Below are 20,317 nucleotides of genomic sequence, written 5' to 3' on the forward strand. Positions count from 1 at the left end.
CATTACTTACCAGAATGGAGTCATTCTGCCTGCACCTGCACACTCACATTATGCTGCTACTGCCTTTTTCATAAGAGTGTTTGCATGTGCCATTTAACCAATCTTTTGCAACATAAACATTTTTGTATAGGTGATATATTCAACACACACACGCGCGCGCGCAAACTGTACACAAATGTTGATAGTAGCATTTTTCAGAATACTCAAAAAGTAGAAACAGCCCAAACGTGTATCAGCTGATGAATGGATGAACAATCCGTGGTGCACACACATGATGGGAGACCGCTCAATGATAAGAAGAAGTGAGGTACTGCTGCCTGCTACCATGGGGAGGACATCAGAAGCAGTACACACTATCCCATTGATTGGTGTATCCAGATTCATTTAATTTCTTTACAGTGTTTTGCTCTTGTAAATAACTGAAATGGGTTGAACCTAAATATATTTTTTAAGATAATCTTTAAAAAAATATATTGTCTTACTGATTTCAGAGAAGAAGGGAGAGGGAGAGAGAGAGAAATATCAGTGAGAGAGAATCATGGATCGGCTGCCTCCTGCATGTCCCCTACTGGGGATCGAGTCCACAACCCGGGCATGTGCCCTGACCAGGAATTGAACCATGACTTCTGGTCCGTAGGTCGATGCTCGAGCTCTGAGCCACGCTGGCCGGGCCTAAATATAATGATACAGGGCCAGGTAACTCCCATGGGTCATTTGGCCAGAGCCTTACTGCTTTTTAGGGCTGGGGATCCTGAGCTGTCTAGTCCAGAAATGTTAATGGCATTCTGAATGGAGCTGCTAATACTGTGTGTTGTACAGACGACTAACCAAGCGTGGCCCTTGACTTTCTCAAGGTCAGAGTGAGGGTCGGGAGGCATGCCCGATGCATACCGACCTCCTGCCCTGGCCTTTAAGCAGGCAGCCTCCCGGGAACGCATCGAGTGGGTCACAGCCATAGGGAGTGACGCTGGTGTAAAAGGCCACAGACAATTCAGAGCGAGGCATTTGCAGCCAACCCTTGATCTGGGCTCCAGGCGGAGGAGGGGCCCACCCTGGAGAGAAGTCGGCAGCTAGAGCAAATAGAAGGGAATAGCAGTGGAAAGATGAGGGGTAGAGAGGTTGGTCATGAGATTATCCAAATTGGCAGCTTTTGAGGCCAAGGGATAGCGGTGTTTTCTCTCTTGTGGTGCTCAGTGGTGACAGCAGAGCCATGTTCAGGGTTCCAACACGCCCCCTCCTTTTTTTCTCTGAAAGGCCCTTAGAGCCCAGCCAGTGTGGCTCAGTGGTTGAGCGTTGACCTATGAACCAGGAGGTCACAGTTTGACTCCCGGTCAGGGCACATGCCTGGGTTGTGGGCTCCATCCCTAGAAGGGGGCGTGCAGGAGGCAGCCGTTCCATGCTTTTCTTATCATTGATGTTTCTCCTCTCCCTCCCTCTCTGAAATAAATAAAAATATACTTACAAGGGCCCTTAGTGTCCTTCTGGGGTGACTGTGGGTAGAAGCTGACCAGGCAAGAGGCATTTACCGTCCCCCCTTCCGTCTCCCTGGGCTGTGTCTGTTGGAGACCAGGCCCCGGGGAAAGGCAAGACGCGTGGACGACACAGCAGGTGACTCGGAAGGAACCCAGGCATCCTGGGCACAGACAAGCATAAGGGGCGGCATGAAGGGGAAGACACTGGTCCTGGGAGGAGCATGGACGTCGCGACCGATAGTGCCATTAGGTTGTGTCGCTTCCCACAGCCAGGCAGGCTGTGTGGGTCATCTGTCAGGGGCGGCTGCCAAGGTGCCATATGTGTTCCAGGATCCCTGCGGGCTGGTCCTCCCTGGCTGCCAGGTGAGGGCGGGGCCGTGGACGCCAGCCCTGGAAGCCCACTCAGGCGTGTGTGGCCATCGTCGGAGGCCCTCTGGCATCTCCTGGAAGCCAGGGCGCTGGGAATGAAGGATGTGCAGGGTGGAAGGGACTCAGAGTTCCCGCTCTTCCCCCCTTGCAGTGACTGCTGAGAAGCCGTGGTGAGTGAGTGGAGCAGGAGTTGGCTGGTGAAGGCCAGGCCAAAGGGAGGCCTGGTACCCTCACCCACTCACCCGTGCCCCTTTACTGCTTAGTCCCTCCCGCCGTGCCCGTGGCAGGGAGCGGGGCTCGCAGGCAGCACAGCGCAGCCAGACCTGTGACTGTAGCCTCTCAGAGCTGGCTCACTTCCTGCCTGGCTTCACCCCCACCCGCCTCCTGTTCCTGCTGCCGCTGCGAGTCAGTCTGCAGGTCTGCTAACGCCACAGCGCCCGGCACGGTGGCTGCCGGAAAAATAGCTGTTTAGTTTTCAAAAGTTGTTAGCCAAGGCCTTCATTAAATGCTCCTTTCCTTTTAAAGATCTCTTAGGAAGGAATGTTTCCCGTTTCCCTGGAAGTTCACCCACACGATCGACCGACTGACCGAGGGTTTTTTATGCCTCAGTGGCACACATTCTCTTAATGACAGTCAGCGGTTTAATGACTATTTAAACATCCTGCAAAGTGCAGGGCTGTGCATCCAGGTAACAAAGATGATTCTGATCTGGCCGCTGCTATAGGCACAATGAAGTCATGCACAGCATCGTGATAAACACCTGTGTGTCTGCGCTTCCCGGGATCCCAGAATCCTGATCATACCTGTGTCTGACGATACGTGAGCATCCCCTCATGCTATGCAAGATAGCTAGTGTCGCCAGAGCTCAGGGAAGCCTTGGCCAGACCCTGAAGGACTTGAGATTCACCTGTGTTGAGTGAGGACTAAGAAAAAGCCATTGCGGTTGGGGCCTCAGGCGATCCCGTGGCTTTGTGACCAGTGGGTCAGGGAGTGAAGTGGTAAAAGGGTGTGAAGGCTTGGGAACGCGTAGAGAGCTGGAGATCGGTAGATGGCACGAGAGAGGGTAAACTGGCTGTCCGTGCGTCTGGTGATGAAGGGGGACGTAAGGGGGATTTCCAGGGCAGGTAGGGTCAAGCATTGCTTTTCATGAGGCCGGGGAAACCTTATCCTGGAGGTGACATGTCAGTGCGAAGGACAGAGGTAAACACGAGATTCAAAACTGGATGGAAGAAACGGACCACGCAAGCTTGGGTGGAGGGGTTGACCTTGGCAAAAAGAGCCGTCATTCATCTAAGACAGCGGGGCAAGATAGAAAGGAGATAGGTGGATGGGAAGAGAAAGGGAATGGAGGTCGTTTCGTTCTGTTTCCTTAGCGAAGCAGAGAACAGAGTCACCTGAGAGTGAGTCAGTTTACCTGTTGGCCCCTTGGGAAGAGGTCCCAGGTCAGCCTTGCTTGGGAAGGGGTCCAGGTATGGATGACCTTTCACTCATCAAAGAGGCAAACGCGACCTGTTCCCACTGGGAGCCTTGGCGGATCTCAGTTTCTCTGCACATTTCCCCGGGGTCTGCTCCTCACGTTGCCTGGCGGCATGCGGCCGGGGAAGTGTAGCAGGCCAGCTCCTTCGTCCTCGGTGCCCCGTCCTGCTGAGAACTGAACTTGGCAGCCATGGCAGAACGGGGTGGCCCCGTTGCCCCACACCCACCCTGCGTCCAGAGACGGAGTGCACCCCACACCTTGCCGGTTCCTCGCCATCACCTTCGAAAGAGGTTCCTGGGGCCCACCTGATTGCAAAGGAAGCTGAGGGCTTCCCAGTGGATGAGGCGGCCCTTTGCTGTTCGGGGAGTCAGTGCTGCGCTCAAGCCCTCATCTGAGTGTAGGGCCTCAGGTTGAGGAGAAATTAGGATTTCAGGGGAGATGGAGAAGCTGAGGTTCTGGTTTTCAATGGCTTTGACATTCCTGTGTTCACTGGTGGACTCTGTGCTCAGAGGACTGCTCTTACGCCCGATAGGAACTCAGCTGCGATTGCCCTCCTGCGGGCCCTGCCCTGGTTTGATAATTGCTCTGTCTGCCTTGGCTTCTGAATTCGGTTCTGCGGAAGCTGCAGCCACCTCAGCCGGTTCCGGATCGCCTCACTCAGTGTTTCAGAGTCACGGGGGCCGATGGGATAATGATAATAAACCCGCCACGGCAGTCTCCCATCTGTCCAGCTAACGCGCTGAGCTGCTGGGGCACGGCTCTGACAGACACACAGAGCCAGCTCTCCCGGAGCGTCACTCCACAGGGAGACCAGCTGGTAAACAGACCCAGAGGTCGGTGAGACAGTCACCCGATGGCAGAGGCTCTCCACGATCACCACAGTGGTGCCCTGTGATAGAAACGGCCCTTCAGTGGGACGGTTGCAGAGCGGGCATTCTTTCGGGGACAGGTGGTGGCCACTGTCTGGATGGAAAGTGTGGGATGAGAAGGAAGGGCAGTGGGTGGAGTGGAGGGCGGTGGAGGAGGGGCTGCTGATGACGTGAGAGTCGGGGTGGGGGGGGCTGGATCAGATCCCGTAAGCAGTGATGAAGCGATGAAGTTCGGCGTTCAGTCTAAGCTCAGATTTGAACGAGGGGAGAAACATCAAGGTTCCTACTTTACTTTTTAAAAATTTTTTTTTATTGATTTCAGAGAGGGAGGGAGGGAGAAACATCCATGATGAGAGAGGATCACTGATCGGCTGCCTCCTGCACACCCCCTACTGGGGATGGAGCCCACAACCCGGGCATGTGCCCTGACCGGGAATCGAACCGTGACCTCCTGGTTCATAGGTCGACACATAAACCACTGAGCCACGCCGGCCAGGCTCCTACCTTACTTTTTATTAAAAATGAGCCTGGCTGGCTGACCATGTTCCAGAGCCGGGGATGAGACATGGAGTGAGAGGCGGTAGGTTGGGAGCTCAGGTAGGAGACCCCTGCCCGGTGAGAGCTCATTGTGGTGGGATGAGGATGGTCACAGCACTTCTCAGCCCCGCAGGACCAGGACACTGCAGTCTTGAGGTTCACGCTCCTCCCTGCCACACCCCTGGGAATTGCTTATGAGAAATGAGAGGACTTACAGAGAAATCAGACCCCTTGGGATCACTGTGCCTGTCAGGAGACTTATGAATACACGTCTAGGTGGTTGTATTTATTAATCTGTTTATTTCCAACCTCCACGGAACTGGAACTGGAACAGAGGGACAGCACCCCCGGTGGGGAGCGCGGCCTGCCTCCCCCGCGTGCTAAGTCAGTGATGAGGGCAGGGCACAGACCCGCTCACCGAGCCCTGTTCTGCGGGGAGCTTTTGCAGGGGTGTCTCCTTATTTCAGGGAGGCGTTTATCAAGGGGTTGTGCTCTCTGGCAGATAACTTTTTTCCCCATGACCGGACTTCATTCCAAATATTTAATTCCTTCCTGCTTTTATAACTTGGATTTCCTAAACCATTCTGCCCAAGTCAGGACCTGCAGGCACTGGAGAATCACACGTGTTTGCCCCAGTATCTCAGATACGGAAACGTTACCCAGGATGGCATCCATGTGCCATTGACACGGGACACATTTGCGGGCCGGGCCTCAGCTGCCTGGTTCCTCAGACCCTGTGCTCTTTGTGCTGAAAGTGAGAAAACAGCTAAGTTCCCGGAGAAGACACAGAGAGGAAGGACCAGCTCGTAGGTGGGGTCAGTGTCTTATGTCACAGAGTTTCTTTGGCTGCAATCCTGGGGCCAGGAGGGGCTGCGCTCAGAGGCAGGCCTCTCAGAGCTGGCGGGAGGCGGACAGCAGCCCCGGCCTGTGGGAGCTTTCACACCTGCCTGGTGAGTCTGTAGTGGTCTATTTCAGAGAGAGAGAGAGAGAAACAGAGAAAGAGACAGAGAGAGAGAGAGGGAGGATTGGACAGGAGCAGAGCAGCTGCAAAAGGCAGTAAAACGCAGGCCAGAGATGAAGGCCAGTCACCTACATAGAAAAGCAGTAGGTGGGCACGGGGTTAGAAAGAGAAAAGGCTGTGTAAGGGCCAGGAGGGCGAGGTGGAAGTGGCTTAGGGTGGAGGCGGCCACAGCAGATAAAGGTGTGTACTTGTCTCCACATCGAGCAATCATCTCTCTTGGAAAATGAGAGGGAGGCGTCCCCAAGGCCGGCGGAAAGTGGGGTTTGCGGCCCCTGTGGGGGTGGGAGCATGGTTTCTTATGGGGCTCCTAAGGGTGTCTTCTATGAATTCCTGAGGCAGGTGCCCAGAGGCCCCATCTTGATGTCTGGGAAGCCACCTGAGGGTGTCCGGCCCTTACAAGGAGAGGTGGCTGCTTGTCACCGACACAAGTCTAGTGACGTCCAGTGAGGCCTTCTCTCCTGTCCCGATTCTCCGCTAAGGCCCGATAGACCCTTGACCCCAACTTCTGGCATCTTCCTTCTGGAGAGAAAAAACATTATTGACAACATTCAAGGCCCAGACTTCTCTGTGGCTCTGTTTCTTTTGGCACCAGGAGAACTAGGAAGAATGATCTTCTGATCTGAGGCCCCACGGCAGGGTTTGTACTGGGTGCCCACGAGGCAGCAAACTCGGAACCTGGTGAACCCAAATAGACCTCCTCTGAGCTGCCAAGCCTGCGGGGGCTTCCAGGGGCCGGGGAGGGGGCACCCAGAATCCCACCGGTTTTGACTTTTTTTTTTTTTTTTTTTTTAAGAATAATAGAGTAGGAGGAGGTTCAGGAGACGGGCCAGGAAAGTACCGGCCAGCGTGAGGAACATCTGGTGTGGGGCGGGGGGGCCTTGGAAGTGAGCTCCGAGGATGTGGTGGGAAAACACCTGGCGGAGGGCGGGGAGGCTGGGATCCGGGACCTCGGAGGCTGTGCCAAGTTCGGGCTGCCCACGCCCAGGGCCCCCGTGGCCCAGACCCACTGGCTCAGACCTCTGACCGTGAACCCCATCAGAAACAGAGCTGGAGAGAGTGAGGACCAGAGAAGAGGCGTAGAGAGGGTGGCAAGGAGCGGGGGAGGGGCTTGGGGAGGCCTGGCAGGTGTCTCCGCTGCAGGAGTGGGAGCTGGAAACGGGAACATCCTCCTTGGAAGAGGCCCAGCTGCGGACTCCCTGGGCCTGCTCCTCCTCTGCAGTCTGGGCGTGGGCTACACCGAGGCCAGCTGAGGGAGCCCTGGCTGGGAGGGACGGGCGGGCACACGGTGAGCAGGCAGCAGAGCGGTTTGTGCTGATGGGGCTGAAAGGGATGCGTATGTGCTGAGCTGGGAGGAGGGAGGGAGCTGGCGGCCCCATAAAGCAGCCAGACTCCCCGCCTCAATCTACCCCATGTCTGTTACATAAGAGTCCTAACGCTGGCCTTTGCTGATGCCCTGGCTCCCCCGAGGCAGCAGGGCTGTTTAGAGCCTGTTTTCTCTGAGCCGCTCTGGGGTGGGTTGAGTTTACGCTGGGGAGCAGCAGAGTAACAGAGGTGGTCCTACTGCGCCTGTGTTTGTGTTAGGAGTAGACGTTCTGAGGAGAGAGATCTTCTAAAGAAGGTTGGGAGGATGTGGGGTTAGAGCTCCTCTTGTGATGGGGGTGGATTCCTCCTGGTGAAAGTGGGAAGGGACTCCAGATGGAGGAATGGGGGGTGAACCCCCAACAGTGAATGACCAACCTGTCCATCCGCTGCCCCTGTTCTATGCATTTATGGAAGGAATTTATAAGGAGGGAGCCCAGTGACTTGGGCCAGAGCTCTCAAATATCAGAGCGAAGAGTAAAGACTAAGAATTAAGACTAACAATGACCTCGAAGGCGTTGACACTGTAGCTGATGTGTATTGAGTACCTTCTGTGTGCCCTTGCGCTGTTCTATGCATTTAATACATTTAAAAAAAGATTTTTATTGATTTTAGAGAGGAAGGGAGAGAGAGAAATGAGAGAGAATCATTGATAAGCTGCATCCTGCATGCCCCCTACTGGGGATCGAGCCCACAACCCGTGCCCTGACCTGGAACCAAACTGTGACCCCCTGGTTCATAGGTTGACACTCAACCACTGAGCCACGCCAGCTGGGCAGCATTTAATACCTCTTAGCATTTAAGGGCACCACAACTCCGTGCACAGGTGCCTTTTTTAAGTCCCCATTTTACAGGTGAGGAAGCCGAGGCACAGAGAGAGAGACGAAGCCATCAGGGAGGGGCATCGAAGGTTGGAGGAGTGGGCCGGTGGGAGGGGGAGCTGGCGTGTTCCTCCATGAGCCTCCACGGCCATTCGGTCACTCAGGTGCTTCGTATGCATCCCTGGACACACGTGATATCATCGAACCCTCAGGACAGTTGAGTGAGATGGACATTTTCTAACTTCACTCCCGGCAACACCTAGGCTTGAGACTGGTCCAGTGAATTGTCCGGTGCTGCTCCCAAGGTGTGTCCAGTGTGAGGTTACACCCAGAGCCACGCCCTCCCTTACTGTCCTTGTTCTCGTACTGGCGCTGACTTACAAGGCCGGGTGGATGGATGAACGAATTAGAACTTCTCGTCCGTCCTTCTTTGTGTGTTTGCTTTTCTACATTTTGATATGTTGCTGCGGCTGACTGCCCAGGTCTCTGAGGGACTCCGTTTTCTGTTGGAGCCACGGTAGGTGGTGGTGGGCAAGGCCAATGGGTGATTGTGGGCTGGGGCCAGCTCTCTGGTTCACCCTGTGGTTCTCATAGGCATTCCTGCTTTCTGACCTCCTGGGTGAAGCCCCGAGCTCCACAGCTGGAAGGAACGACCGTGAACATGCTAAGCTCTGGGTTTGCTGGTGAGGATGATGCCGCCAGACAGCCTTGGGGACAGAGGCAGACGCCAGGGAGGAGGGGCTGAGGTGGCGTCCTGGGCAGCTGCGGGTGGGGAAGGGCCTCCGGGGAGACTGGGATGCAGAGGGAGCCCTTGCGTGGGCATTCTGAGTGAGAGTGTGTCCCCGGCAGGTTTGAAAGGAAGCATCCAGGCCAGGAGAGGCGGGGCTAGGGGAGCCGGCAGGTTGTTGGAGGGACAGATTCCCAGCCATAGCCTGAGCTTCATCGCTCAGCACCTAGCTTCTCACTTCCAGATGCTCTCCTCGGGGGCTTGCTCTGCACTCTTGGCTCAGACAGTCAGCACTTGATGAGAGCCAGAGGGGTCCCCTCGCCATGGAAGGGCCCATGCGACGTGGAGACAAAAGGAGCGGCGTGTGATGTCGGGCTCTGGTGTCAGTAAACGTCTGAACTCATGATGGAGCTCCCAGAGGCAGCACCTAGGGGCAGGGACACATCGGAACTTTGTAGCCTCTTTCTTTGAACTCGTGTCAGGAAACGTGAGCTGGAAGTTGCCCTAGAACAGGCGGTCCTCTGCTGACCCTCTTTCTCCGCCGCTTCCAGCAACAGCAGAGCGGGGCCTCCTATTTACTTACTCACCGCGTGGGAACACATGTCTCCATCCTTGATCGTGACCTCCATCCTTGGCGTGACCTCCAAAGGTGCACGCGTCCCCTGGAGGGGAGACCTGGTGTTGGCCCAGCCGTGTCAGACGCAGACCACAGAGGCACTTTGTTTAGGGGTCCAAGTGGCAGAGACTGAGGGTCAAATGTGGGTCTCAGCTGCTGTGGTTCCGTGCGATCCTGATTTGGGGGCCAGTCTTGGGGCCGAGACATAAATAAGGCTGCTCTTTGGAGCTTCCTGGATCCTTTCCCATTCTCACTCCTCTTTCCCGCCTCCCCTCCCTCTTTGGAGATGCTGTTCATGCTCCAGTCTGGAGCGGTGCTTAGAGGGACTTCTAATCCACCCACCCACCCATCCAGTAATTAGGGAGAACCTGCTGTGTCCTGGGCCCTGTGCTAGGCCAGCGTACAAGCTCAGTAACACGTGGCGCTGGCCTTTGGCTTGAGCAGCTGCCAGCACCCTCTAGAGCCCCTTTGCAAAGCCATCAAATGCTGGAAATAATGGGGGGAGCCCCAGTCCAGCAGGAGAGCCTTGGGGCGGGACCTGGGCTGGCCAGCAGGAGCATCAGGTGCTTAGGCAATCCTGAGTCCACCTCACCCAGGACAGGGACAGTGGCCGACCGCACTGGTGTTCATTCAACCTAGATTTTTTCTCCCCACATTATTGTTACCCCCATTTAGTTAGTCACTGGGACATATTTTTATTGATATTTCTTGTTTTTTGAGAGAGAGAGAGAGGAGAGAGAGACATTGACTTGTTGTTTCACCTATTGATGAATTCATTGGTTGCTTCTTGCATGTGCCCTGGCTGGAGATCGAACCCGCAACCTTGCATATCAGGGTGACCCTGATATGCAACTGAGCCGCCAGCCAGGGCCTGGGGACAGAGCTCTGCAGAGTTCTTCTGTGGGCCCTCTACCCTTTGAAATGTCTTCTCCTGGAAAACCCTGGACATGAGCTCAGGACGTCCCCTTGTTTCCGTAGCCTGTACTCACCCAGGGCTGCTCTGCAAGCACCGTTCCTGGGACAGTTCACCAGGCTCTGCTCTGTCCAGGTCCGGGAGTGGCTGGGTTGGCCGGCCGCAGGCCACTTCACAGGGTCTGTACCCGCCAGGGACGCCCTTACCTGGTCAAGCTCTTACACAATACCGAAGGGGAGACCAGTTCCATGTGCCACAGGGCAGGAGGCGAGACGTAGCCAGTGGGGCCGTGAGAAGGCACGAGGGCAGGAGGGATTCCTACCCCCAGCCGGGGCGGGGCCGCCCTCTCAGCAGTCTCCTTCCCCCTCAAAGACCCGGAGCCGGCCCTCCGTCTCCCCCCTGCCACTTCAAACCCTCAGTCGGAGCTCTGGGAATGTTGTTCTTTCCCATTTAGAGACATTCCACTTCACGTGTAATTAAATGTGTGGGATTGAATTAATGTTTTCTCCTGAGCAATTTTGGCAGCCTGAGACCCTAGGGTCTGGCTAGTGTAAAGCAAACACACACTTCTTAGAGGCCCTCCCTTCCTCTCCCTGTTCCCTCTCTTCTGCCAAGAATCTCCCTCCTCCTTCGTTCCGCAGTCATCCTCAGGCCTCGCCTTGTGATGGGAGGGCCCCTGAGGCTGTCCAGACCCTCCGTTCTTCTGTGGGTGTTGGGGTCTTCAGTTGTTATCTTTGGGTACCATCCTCATCTCCAGAGGCATCCTCTCTGCTCTTGGTGAGCTCCGGTGGCGATGACCAAGGGCGGCAGGAAGTTCCATGGGAAATGACTTTCTCTCTGTCCTTATGGATGAGTTTGGTTCCCGCCAAGGACTGTTGCCAGTTCAAAAGCAGCGCCTCTCTCCCGGGGAGGAGGTGCAGTGGCCAGGGAGGCTGGTGTGGAGGAGGGCAGGGTGACACGGTCTGCTCAGGCTGGACTTCAGAGTCCGGGGGGCCACTGCTAACATCTGGGGGCCTTGGGCAAGGTACTCCATCACCTTCAACTTCAGCCTGCACATCTGTGGCACTTGGGGTAGCAACACATCGTGTTGAAGAGAGTCGAGAAGATGAATGAGGCAATTCATGTTGAGAGCTTAGCCTAGTGCCGGGCTCAGGGAACGTGCGTGCTCACTCAGTGGCAGTCATTTTGTTACTAATAAGGGCACCAGGGCCTGGCAGGTGTGGCTCGGTGGTTGAACATCGACCTATGAACCAGGAGGTCAGGGCTCGATTCCCGGTCAGGGCACATGCCCGGGTTGCGGGCTTGATCCCCAGTGCGGGGCATGCAGGAGGCAGCCGATCCATGATTCTTTCTCATCACTGATGTTTCTATCTCTCTCTCCCTCCCTCTTTCTCTCTGAAATCAATTAATATTTTTTATAAAAAGGGGTCAGGGGACAACGATAAGGTAAAACAGACAAGCGCAGAGGAAGGTAGAGTTGATGGGGACCCACTTCGAGACCGGGAGTTAACAGTGGTTCAGGGACGAGGGGAAGGCGAGTGCTTAGGAGAGCCTGTCGGAATGAGGTGACAGAGCAGCTGGCCAGCCTTAGGGATGCCGGGAGGGCCACATCTGGTCCCTGAGGGGACAGCCTTCAGGGAAGGACCAGCTCAGGGCTGCCACACGCATGGCCTCGTGGGACAGTCACCTGTCAGAGCTGCAGGACGGCCAGGGAACTGCTGCCAAGGGGTCCTGGGCCTGCCTGCGGGAGCGGATGGCTTCAGGGACTGACTGCTGCCTGACATCCGGCCCGACCACCATTATTTATAGTCGCCGACGCTGGGAAACCTGGTTTTTCTCTGCCGATCAATAGCCATCTCTGGGAGGTGTTGTCTCTGTCTGATGTCTTCATCCCATTGTCTGGCCAGCGTCCTCCCACAGCCGTCCTCCTGCTTTGAACTGTGAAGGAGGAGGAGGTGGGACATCGCGGTGGCAGGCTTGGACGGCCTGTGTATGGCCCCTTGCATTGGAGCTGGTTCCCCTTTTGTTTTTTGTTTTTTATGTTTATTGATTTCAGAGAGGAAGGGAGAGGGAGAGAGAGAGAAAAAGAAACATCCATGATGAGAGAGAATCATGGATCGGCTGCCTCCTGCACACCCCCGCCCCCCCCCCCCCCACTGGGGATCAAGCGCACAACCCAGACGTGTGCCCTGACCAGGAATCGAACCATGACCTCTTGGTTCGTAGGTTGACGCTCAATCTCGGAGCCACACCAGCCGGGTGCTGGCTCCCCTCTGAGCAACCTCAGGCCATTTTATTTCCAGGAAATATCACCATCCTTGTCCAAAGTTCTTTCCAAGCCACTTTTGTTCGCAGGTATATTTATCACCTGGTTTAGTTTAGATGAGAACATCGCAGAAAGGAAGGAAACCTACTTTTGTTAAATGCCCCTTATGTTTCAGATATTTCCTGTTATCTGTTATCTAAAAGTTGTAAGTCCATCCTCTTAACAGCTCTGCCAACAGATACTCATGTTCCCAGGAACCAGAGTCGGGAGGATAAGGCGCAGGTCAGGATTCGAACACAGACCTGTCTCTCCCCAGTCCTCACGCGTTCGGTAACACCCTTTTGTGTGGGTGTTATGCTTCCTCTTCATCCCTGGTCAGCAGGACTGAGTAATTTATGCCTCCGTTTTCCAAGAACATAGAAGTGAGGCTGACAGTGGTCACCTGTGTCTCAGGCCACGTCTGTCTGTCCAGTGGATTGACCTGTGCAGGTCACAGAAGGTGCTGCACGTGAACAGAGGCAGGAGAGGGGATGACCCCAGCCTGCCCTCTGACCTCTCAGGGCTCTGAGGTGGCTGGTGGCATCTCGGGTTAGCGACCCTACCCTGGGCCAGTCTTGCTCCCGGCCTGGGCGACCTCCCAGGAGCGAATCCCACACATACGGAGTCGGCATCTTGGCCCTCGGGTGGAGCAGGGACTGAGATGCAGAGGTTCGCATTCTGTGTTTGTCCGATGAGCCTGCTGTCCGATGGCGACGAGAAGCTCTCCCGTGGCTTCCTCCGGTGGAACGCAGGCAGTGGCGCTCTTGCAAAAAGGAGTTTGGGAAAAGCCAGGCCCGAAAGTTCCAGAGACCCTTTCATCTCCCCGAGACGCCTCCTCACTGTCTGCTGGGCAGGGCCGGTTCTCTCTCCAGCCGCCCCACATTGCTGGAGACTGGGAGGGCTTCCCATGCCGGGGCTGTGCGGCCCCTCTCCCCCCACCCCCACCCGTGTCCCGGCGTCTGAGCTTTGTGACCCAGACTGTGCTGGGCCAGCCAGCCAGGCAGTAAGTGGAGATGGATGCCCTCTCCTCCTAGGAAAATCCATCACTTTTCAGCACGTGGGTCAGAGGGCCGCACCAGCAGCACTGCGTGAGCTGGAAATAGGCGCAGGAAGAGGCCCAGATAGACACTTGGACGTCAGACATAGAAACGGCCGCTCCAGCCTCTCCTCCCACGCTCTCCCCCCCCCCCCACATCCTCCTCCCAGGGCCTCCGGGAAGGGGCGCCCCCCCTTCCCTTGGGAAGCTGTTGCGCTAGAATCCCAGGAAGAGCAGGTGAGAAGCTGTGCAGGAGAAGAAGGGGATGGAGGGTTGAGCTGCTGTGGACCTGTCCTCTTGGCGGCCACAGAGAAGGAGTTCATGGGCCATGCAGCCTCGGGGAACGGAGAGAACGCAGGCTCAGAGCCAGGAGAAGGAGAGTCCTTTCTTAGCCGTGTTTCAGCTCAGGGGACTTTGGAAGTTACCCCGCCTCCATTTTCCATCTGTAGAAGGGGTGCAATAGCACACATCTCTCATGAGAATCGAAAGTTGAGCCAATGATAGGATTGGGCACAAATTAACTCCCTTTACCCACCTTCTTCCTACCTAAGTTCAGGGACAGCAGCTGCCACAATGGTGGTCTGGGGTCCAGAGTCCTGTTGGTACGTGGGGTTGTCCCCGTGGAGGTGTGTTTGGCCCATATCCAGTCTCTCTCTGCCACAGCTTGTGGGGGCCTCATGGAGCCTCTTACCCCACGGCTGGGCGGAAGTTCTCTCCTGGGAGGACTCATGATGGGATGGAGTCGGCTTTCCCGTTCCAGTCCTCCTGCTCCCCTCTCTCACATCACCACCCGCGTGGCCCAAGCTCAGGGGCTGCTCTCCAGACACTTCCCTCTGCCAACAACTCACGTGAGCCCCAGCTTTTATTCTGAGCTGCTGGGCAAATCCACGTCTCGGAACGGGCTCCTGCCTGTGGAACAGTCCACCTGCAGACGTGGGGAAGGCACTGGGGTCCGTGGTGGGGGGGGAGGGGGTTCTGCTTCCTGCTTGCCGAGAGCAGACAACTTTCTCGTAACGTGGTCGCCTGCCCCCTGTTCCGTTCAGGCTCCCCGTCCCCCGTCAGCTGGTGTGTGTGAGGTTTGTCAACCTTGACGTCCTCTGAGATACCAGCGCGTTTTGGTGTTTTCCTGATAGTTGGCATTCTTTGACAAGAAGGGGAAGCAAGGGCCAAGCCAGGAGTCGCCAGGTGGTGGCTGAGACGGGACAAGACTCCAGAGCAGGAGTGGGCAAACTTTTTGACTCGAGGGCCACAGTGGGTTCTTAAACTGGACCAGAGGGCCGGAACAAAAGCATGGATGGAGTGTTTGTGTGAACTAATATAAATTCAAAGTAAAGGAGCGGAGGGGAGAGTAAGAGAACCGGATAGAACAGCCGGATCCGGCCCGCGGGCCGTAGTTTGCCCAAAGCTGCTCCAGAGCATCAGGATACGCCCGAGTAGCCAAGCCACTTGCCCCCACAGCTCTCACCCGTGGGTCCTCCCGGTCCTGGTGGGGACACCAGCCACGCTGGCAGGAAGTGAGAAAGTGACAGTCTATTCTGAAAGGCGTCACCAAAGCCAGCCAAAACAGTAACCAAAGCCTGCAGCCACACCCCTCTGTCCCTGTCCCGTGTCTCCTCAAAACTCACGGGGACAATCTACCGTGGGCCCCTGTCCTCAGCTGTCCTTCCTCGGCAAGGTCACTTGAGACTGTCCTCTTTCCTGGCTTGGCAGCGCTCTTCCTGGCGCGAATACGGGTACTTAATGGGTGCCTGCCTGCTGAACAAGTAACGGAGAGGTTAGTAATTCCTGGCTCGCGCCTTTCCTCACCGCCACTCCTTCTAGCACCTTCCAAAGAGGGGGGAGGGCTGAGGTCCCCTCCTGCCTTCCCCGGGCAGACAGACTTGAATCCAGCTGCTGAATTAGCCGGGGCGTGGCAAGCCTGCTCTGCACACAGACCCTCGTTCTGGCTTCTCTTTCTGGACTTGGCGTTCATGATCTCATCGGTCCTTCCCTCAGAGGAGGGTGTGTCAGGGAAAGGCTTCCCCCAAATAATTTTAGCTGCCGCGTGGCAGTCGTTCTTGCAATCCAGATTTTGTTAGAGTTGGGGCCACCATCATAACAAGAGCCAGTGGGTGTCGTGTGTGCGTGCATGTGTGTCTGCCCTTAGTGTCTCCCGGCGCTGGCCAAGCTCTCCCCGTGGATTAGCTCACGTAATCGCCACAAGAGCTCAGCAAGGAAGGTGTCGGTGTGGGTCCCATTTCCCAGGTGAGGAAATCGAGGCCCTGAGGTGAGATGACCATACCAAGCTAAAAAAACGAGCAAAGAGGTGGGGCCAGGATTCAAACCCGATTCTTAAATATCCCAGAGAGCTCACAATTCGCAGCACAGTCTGTGGACCCAGAGCACGTGGACATCACCTGGGAGTCTGTTAGACACGCAGCTCTCAGGCCCCCGGAGCCGGAATCCGCCCCAAGCCACAGCTGATTCCCCCCGAATCCTGTGCACTCACCAGTGTGGACTGTTCCCAGCTGTGGTCTGGAGACCTAGGGGCGTGTCAGGGGCAGAGCTGGGATTTGATTCCGGGTCCGACTTCCACTCCACAGTGAGGAGCCGTCTCCACACCCAAGGTGGGGTGCTGCCCCAGCCTGCCGCGGACTCCGAAGCGGGGTTCCTTGCTCTAGGCCCCTGTGTTCCCCTGCCCCCGGGCCTCTAAGGAGGACAGACTGACTCGGCCGCCTCCTCTCTGTCCCCTCCACAGACGTGCAGCACATCAAGAGGCGGGACATCGTGCTGAAGCGAGAACTGGGCGAGGGCGCCTTTGGGAAGGTCTTCCTGGCCGAGTGCTACAACCTCAGCCCAACCAAGGACAAGATGCTGGTGGCCGTGAAGGTGAACCCCGGAGCATGTGGGGCCAGGAAGGTGGGGGGTGGGGAGGGCTGGGGAGCAGGAAGGAGAGGCCCCTCCTTCAGGATGGTGGCCATAAAGGTGAACCCCGGAGCGTGTGGGGCCAGGAAGGTGGGGGACGGGGAGGGCTGGGGAGCAGGAAGGAGAGGCCCCTCCTCAGATGCAATTGGGCCCTTGCTCCAAGGTCAATGATCCGTCCTTGGGACCAACACCCACTTCCTTTGGCGTCAAAGGTCCAGAGCTGTCACGCACACATAAGGAACAGGTTTCGCCTGGGAAAGGCCCTGGTTTTCTTCTGGACACCCTGGGCTCACTCCCGTCCCCAGGAGGGTGTCCCTCCCCCCTCCTCAGTGACCTCGCAGGAGGTGTCGCTGCCTGGAAAGTCACCTGGCCATTTCTCTGAGGAGAGTCGGGTGAGGGTGGGCTCCAGACGTCCTGGAGCCACTGCTCAAGGGCACCAGCCATCACTGGAACAGGCGAGGGGAGGCTGTCGGGTCCTGAGCAGGGAGAGCAGTGCCCCAGGGGATGCAGGTGCTGAGCCCAGAAGGCGGGTGCCTGAGGGTGACTGCCTGCCGGCGGCTGCGGGAGGGGCCCGTTCACCGCGGGGCTCTGTGCTGAGCCAGCTGTGCAGCTCACGCATCGCCTGGAGCTTTAGCGCAGGCCTTGGCCGCCCCTGCATCCCCCCCCCCCCCCCCCCCCCCCCCCCGCAGTCAATCGGTGTTGGACAAATCGCTGAACGTGATTGGCTCAAGCAAGAGTCAAGCCCGGCTGGCGGGGCTCAGTGTTTGAGCGTCGACCTACGAACCAGGTTGGATTCTGGGTCAGGGCACATGCCCGGGGTTCAGGCTCGATCCCCAGTAGAGGCTGTGCAGGAGACAGCCAGTCAGTGATTCTCATCATGGATGTTTCTCCCTCTCTCTCCCTGTCCCTTCCTCTCTGAAATCAATAAAAATAAATTTTCCAAAAAAAAAGTCCAGTAACCTCGTCGAGGCTGAGGAAACCAGTGGTGATGGCTGTTGTCCAGTAACGTTTTAAATAAACGAGGCATTGTCTGCCAAGCTCTGCTCTAGGAATAAATAAGGAAGCAGAGTGTGGCCCCCATAAAGGTCAGTGGTGGTTACTGCTGGACACCCTGAAAACGGGCTTGCGCTGTGGGTCTCCATAGACACGGGATGGCCAGACGAGACAGGGGTCTTCACGTGGCTTGCACCAGGGGTGTGGGAACGTTTCTAAGTTTATCCCTAAACTTAGAGTCCGCACTGCCCTGAATCCTGATTTATGGGATGACACTCATCCGCTGGGCGTTGCAGCACCGTCTGGGAACTGGGGAAGGAACGGGACATTTCTGGGCTCTGAGCAGGAAATGAAGTGATGCCTAAGACCCTGGGAACGGTTTCCCGCGGAGGGCCCGGCAGTGGGTAATGCAGAAAATGTGTTTCTCCTTTCCTCCTTTCAGAAGGCTTTCCTTCTCCCCTGGGGCCTGGGAACCTGGAGGAGATGGGCGCTCCGGGATGCCACACCCTTTGGTGCCCCCTGGGCCCCGTGGTGGTGATGGTGACCATGACAACGGCATCTGACAGACAGTACTCAGCAGGGTCCTGCTGTAGGTGACGTGTGCAGGTTCATGCTTCATTCTCAAAGGCTCAGAGCCCGGCACGGTCATGGTCCCGTTGTACGGAAGAGGCAGGGAGGCACAGAGGGACGGGTGGGCAGTGCGTCCAGGTCCCACCGTGGGTCCGTGGTACAGCCAGGTCACAGCCGGGCAGCTCCTCTCCTTCACCACAAGGAAGTGAGACCCTCGCCACTGTCGTTCCTGCCCCCACCTCTCCGTGCTCTGTCCCCGGCCACCTCCCTGTGGTGTATCCAGTGTAGGTTTCGTCTTGTCTGTGGCCGTTGCTGTTTTAGCCTCAGTGACTGTATAATTTATTTCCAAGATGTCTAATTGGGTCTTAGTTTTATTGTTATCCTATTTCTCCCTGTTTTTACTAAATACCTCTTTGATTTTCTTAATATATTTTTGTCGATTTCAGAGAGGAAGGGAGAGGGAGAGATAGAAACATCTCTGATGAGAATCATTGATCGGCTGCCTCCTGCACACCCCCTCCTGGGGATCGAGCCTGCAACCTGGGCATGTGCCCTGATGGGGAATCGAACCGTGACCTCCTGGTTCATAGGTCAATGCTTAACCACTGAGCTGCGCCGGCTGGGCTGAGTGTTCTGACCATTTTGACAGCTTCCCTTCCATCTGACTGAACAGACCCTCAAACCCAGGACTTGGGGTGACCAGGGAGCTGATGCCCAGGGGGAAGCCCAGAAAGGGCAGAGTCCTCAGACTTCGGGGGAAGAGAAGTAGACAAGGGACCAAATTCTGGCTCCGCTGTTTGTTCTGTGGATCCTGCTCCAAGGGCTTCAGAGACCCCTGAGCGTGACCCATTTCCCCGGATCCCGGTGCCACCAACCGGTGACCCATTTTGAAGTTTTGCTCAGAAGAGGACCCCATGGAGAGAGGCTAGGGAGTGTCAGTGATTTTCCTCCAAATTCTCCTCTTCAGGTCATCTGTCCCAATTGTGTCAATTCCTGGCCCCCTGCCCCCGATTTGCTGAGCATGACCCTTTGCCAATTACATAAGCACTTCAGGTGTGACCCAGGAGCGGAACATCCCGTGGTGAAGGGTTGTGGGCAGACTACGGGCGATAGTGGTTCCTTGTGCCTCATCTCCTGGTGCCTTGCAGGGTGCCAGCCCTGGGCACGCTGGCAGGCACTGCTGGAGTGCTGGGAGCGGAGATAGCCAATGGCTGCCTTTGGCCTCCAGGACTGCGCGCAAGAATGATTTACAGAGATGGAGAGAGGCCATTTGGCTGGCCCCAAATGTGATCTACTTTTCCCTCTCATAAATGCAGGGTTCACATAAATCTTTGTATTCTCCCATCCCACCCATGCTGGGTTCCTTTCCCCCTCTTGTTCTTCGTGAAGATAAATAAATCACTGGCAGTCATTCTATACCCACGCCCCAGCACATGGAGTTCAGGGCTGCCGCCAGGGGCTGGGTCAGCGAGAGAGGCACTCTCTGCCTTCTCCCACCCACAGCATCTTGCAAATGCCTTTGTTCTGGTTGTTGGCATCAGAGCTGGTGAAATGAGCAACGGGCTGGTGGACGCCCATCTCGCCTCCAGCCTTGGCCAGCCCTACTTGCCTGGCATCCTCGCTGGGCCGAGCCCCTCTGCTGGAGCCCACACTCCTCAGCTCCCCGCCCCGCTCTTCTCCATCTTTTAACTTCTTGCCCACCATCCCGCTGGGGCCCTGCCTGGTGACTCATTCACCTGATAAATTAATCCAAGCAGGTGTGCTGGGCAAGAACCACTCCTGGGCTCCAGGCCGCAGTCAGGCCTCCTTTCGTGGTCACCTCCTCCTTCTGGACCTCCATTTTCTCACTGTAAAATGGGAAGTCCGCATTAGATAACGTCCAGCATTTTGGTCAGCAGCAGAGCCATTTAATCAAGCTATTTTGGTGAAGCCCCCAAAGTTTGAAAAGAAGGAAAGGTGGTGCTGGTTGCATTTGGAGTGGGACTTGATCTCTGGTCAGGAGACCGTGGTCCCTCGCATGAGGGCCCCCCTAGAGGCATTGCCGTTGACCTGGAGACCAGAGACCAGGAGATGGCTGAGGCCCAGCTTTACTGGCATCTAAAACGTGTCAGTTAAGTTGCTATCTGGACAAGGCTGGGCCTCAGTTTCTCCAACTTGAGACTTGAGCAGGTAAAGCAGATGACACCTCAGGCCTTTTTCATGCGGCGAGTCCATCATCTCGTCTCTAATGTATGCTAAGGACTGCTAGAGCTTTGATGGGCCTCTAGGTACACTGTTCGCCTGTTCACATCCCTGAGGTGCTATCAGCCCAGGCAGCCACGTGGATTT

General features: G+C 56.3%; 1 protein-coding gene across 12 annotated transcripts in view; it reads left to right on the top strand.

The window, feature by feature from the left end:
• NTRK3 (neurotrophic receptor tyrosine kinase 3) overlaps positions 1 to 20,317 on the top strand; it is a 398,804-nt gene that overhangs the window by 174,245 nt on the left and 204,242 nt on the right. For all 12 annotated transcript variants that reach the window (XR_013959681.1, XM_080651648.1, XM_080651651.1 and 9 more), the window contains one exon: positions 16,260 to 16,390. Coding sequence is in view for 11 of the 12 variants with exons in the window: in XM_080651648.1 (XP_080507774.1) it covers positions 16,260 to 16,390 (131 nt within the window). In the remaining variant the exon portion in view is untranslated. The remainder of the gene's footprint in view (positions 1 to 16,259; positions 16,391 to 20,317) is intronic.

This window comes from Plecotus auritus (assembly GCF_963455305.1).
Source record: "Plecotus auritus genome assembly, chromosome: 15".
NCBI classification, from domain to species: Eukaryota; Metazoa; Chordata; class Mammalia; order Chiroptera; family Vespertilionidae; genus Plecotus; species Plecotus auritus.